Source organism: Sciurus vulgaris, assembly GCF_902686455.1.
Source record: "Sciurus vulgaris genome assembly, chromosome: 5".
NCBI lineage: Eukaryota > Metazoa > Chordata > Mammalia > Rodentia > Sciuridae > Sciurus > Sciurus vulgaris.
In genome coordinates, this window is record NC_136465.1 from 6,554,642 (window position 1) to 6,557,294 (window position 2,653).

The 2,653-nt window shown below is 47.2% G+C and overlaps 1 protein-coding gene across 1 annotated transcript; it reads right to left on the reverse strand.

The window, feature by feature from the left end:
- Window positions 1-241: 241 nt before the first annotated feature.
- LOC306662319 (ubiquitin carboxyl-terminal hydrolase 17-like protein 6) lies at window positions 242-1,831 on the reverse strand (the record flags this gene model as incomplete). The annotated part of the gene is made up of 2 exons (XM_079141826.1): window positions 242-1,719; window positions 1,804-1,831. 2 exons carry the CDS (start codon window positions 1,829-1,831, stop codon window positions 242-244), a joined length of 1,506 nt encoding a protein of 501 aa, XP_078997952.1.
- Window positions 1,832-2,653: the final 822 nt, after the last annotated feature.

Genomic DNA, 2,653 nt, shown 5'->3' on the forward strand with positions numbered 1-2,653 from the left:
GTCACCATGGTTTCGCCTTTGAGACCACCATTAGCTTTACCAGGGAACTCTGAGGTCCCAGAATAATTCTGAAGACTTGGATATAAATTGTAGTTGCACCTCTAACATTTGAAATTTAGAATTCTGGCCCCTAAATTCATGTGGAGAATTCTGAGGAGGATCTAGACAGAGTCTACCCATCTCCAGCATTTTAGGGGTTCCCTGTGTGCCTCTGTGTGAGTGTATGTTCACGCACCTGGGCTCATCTTCGTACTGGATTGCTAGAACACCACAGCAACTTCTTGCCCTGCTTGTTCTTCCTCTTGGTGGCTCTGGCCCTTCCTCCAATACCAGTGTTCATGGACTCCTCACCGACTGTGCTCTTCGTAACCTTGTTGGGCTTGTTTATTTCCTGGTTATCATGAATTCTCTGCCCTCCTCTGTGTTTTGTCTGGTGAGTGGTGACTCCATTGAGAGGTGGAGTGAATTTTACTTTCCTGGGGTTGGATTCAGACTTTGGTTGGTTCTGTTCTTGGAGGAACTTCCACAAATCTAAGGTGAGTTTTCTGGCGGCTGTGCCGCCCAGGGGCTCCTCTGACTCCTCTATGTGGCTACAGGAGTCTCCCTGGAGCTCTCCTTGGGCAACTCCCAAGACTGAGTCTTCAGTCTCAACAGCACTCGGTTCCCTGCCTTGTGACACGCTCCCACTGTCAGATTCAAGTTCACTCTTCTGGACATAAAAGAGGGTATATGCACACTGACCCAGGACACAAGTAATGTCACAGGCCACTACCTTAGCATCATCCATTTTATACCACTGGCCATTCCCAGCTTTTATGTAGCAATAGTAATGTCCACTGTGACAGCTCACTCCAGCATGGACCAGCACGGCATAGAGGGCATAGGCCAGTGGGCTGCTGCTCTGCTGAGCCATGTACGGCTGCATGTCAAGACACTCAGGATAGAGCACCTGCTTAGCAATTTTGTCACCTGTGAGAACTGAGAACCGTTTCAGTACAAGCATGAGAACCTTTGAGGCAGTCTGCAGGCTCACGGTCTTGCAGGCTGGCATCTTCTTCAGACAAACACCACAGTGATAGGCATTTTCCCCCTCTAGCCATTCAGGCTTCACCAACTGCTCCAAGGCTTGCTGCACACTCTGAGCTGCCATGATGTCTAGGGTGATGTCCAGATAGGGTTCAAAAGTGTCTGAAAGGCCGTTGCAGCAGAGACACTTGATTTGTGATCTCCAGCACCCTCCAAATATTTGGTGCATGAGGGTGATGTCCTGGGAGCGAGCCCCTGGCTGCTTGTGCCCACGCCGACATGCTTTCTGCAGGGCGTCGAGGGTAAACAGCAGAAATTCGTGGGCATCTTCCTGCTGCCATGTGTGGAAGCCAGCAGCCAATGCAGGCAGGGGCCGAATGACATCCCCAGGGTGGTGGAGAGCCCGTGTCATGTGAGCTCGCATCACACACAGCATGCAGACCCTGTGAGGAGGACAGGTTTGGGAAGGCTCCTGGGACAGCATGTAGTTGGCCAGAGGAGGGGTATATGTCAGACACTGCAGAGTGGCATTCACGTAGCAAGTGTTTCCCGTGTTCTTCAGTCCAGCACCAGCCCCAGAAGATCTCTGCCAGCTCAGAGATAGTTTCTCCCTAGGAGCCAGCTGTGTCCCTACAAGAGCCAAATCATTATTCAAGCATGCATTAGTGCAAGATGACAATGGTGCCTCTCCAGCTAGATAAAAACCCAAAGGGACTTTAGCATCAGCTGCATTTCAAGAACATTTAGGTTTCACAAAGGCATCAAACAGAGACTTACCTCCACAGTGGGGTGAAGCTGCCTCCATGTCTCCAGGAGCACTGACCACAGGCTTTCCCAGCTGGGATCTCAAGAGGAGGAAAGCTTCTTCTTCTGAGCTGGTCTTCAAATAACAGTTTTCTCCAAGTTTCCAGCCATTTTACAGCTCAGCTTTTCCACCACACCCACTGACTCAGTGTAAGATCTGCCAATCACCTCTAGGCACTTAAATGGATTAAAAATTTTGGGTGTGGTCAGATCCCTTCTGGGAGAGACTCCTTGACTTCTTTCTCTGATTTGCAGATCCCAGGAGCACAGAATCTTATTCAATTATCAGGATTGTTCAGAAATATCCTGAGGTCCAGTTAGACAAGGCAAACCAAAAATTCAACATTTTTGGTAGTCTGCTCGGTTGGTGTGATAGGAATACTTTTGAATTGGGTCTCAAAAAACTTGGAATATGAAGAATACAGGACAAAATTTAGTTTGTTGTTTGTGTTTGTGCCCATTCTTTTAGCATTTGAGGCATATCGGTTATATTTCAAAGGGAGTACTGTTTGCATTTATTAAAAGTGTTTCTCCAGTTTAAACCACTTTTCCGAGAAAAGGATATATTTCAATTCCTTGTCTTCTCAATGAAACAAGTCATGTTGGAAGATTTTCCTCATTCATTGCCATGGTGGTTTTGGGTTCAAAAGGAAGTCATTTGGGAATATGGCTGCCTGTCTTCAGCAGAAATATCAAGGAGGCATGTGGCACCAGTTAGAATAAGATTTCAATAATGTTCAAGATAATGTTCCTTCTAATTTTCATGTATCATGTGTACAGACTTCTCCACCCAAATGCCAGTACTCCTGTAGGGTCATAAATA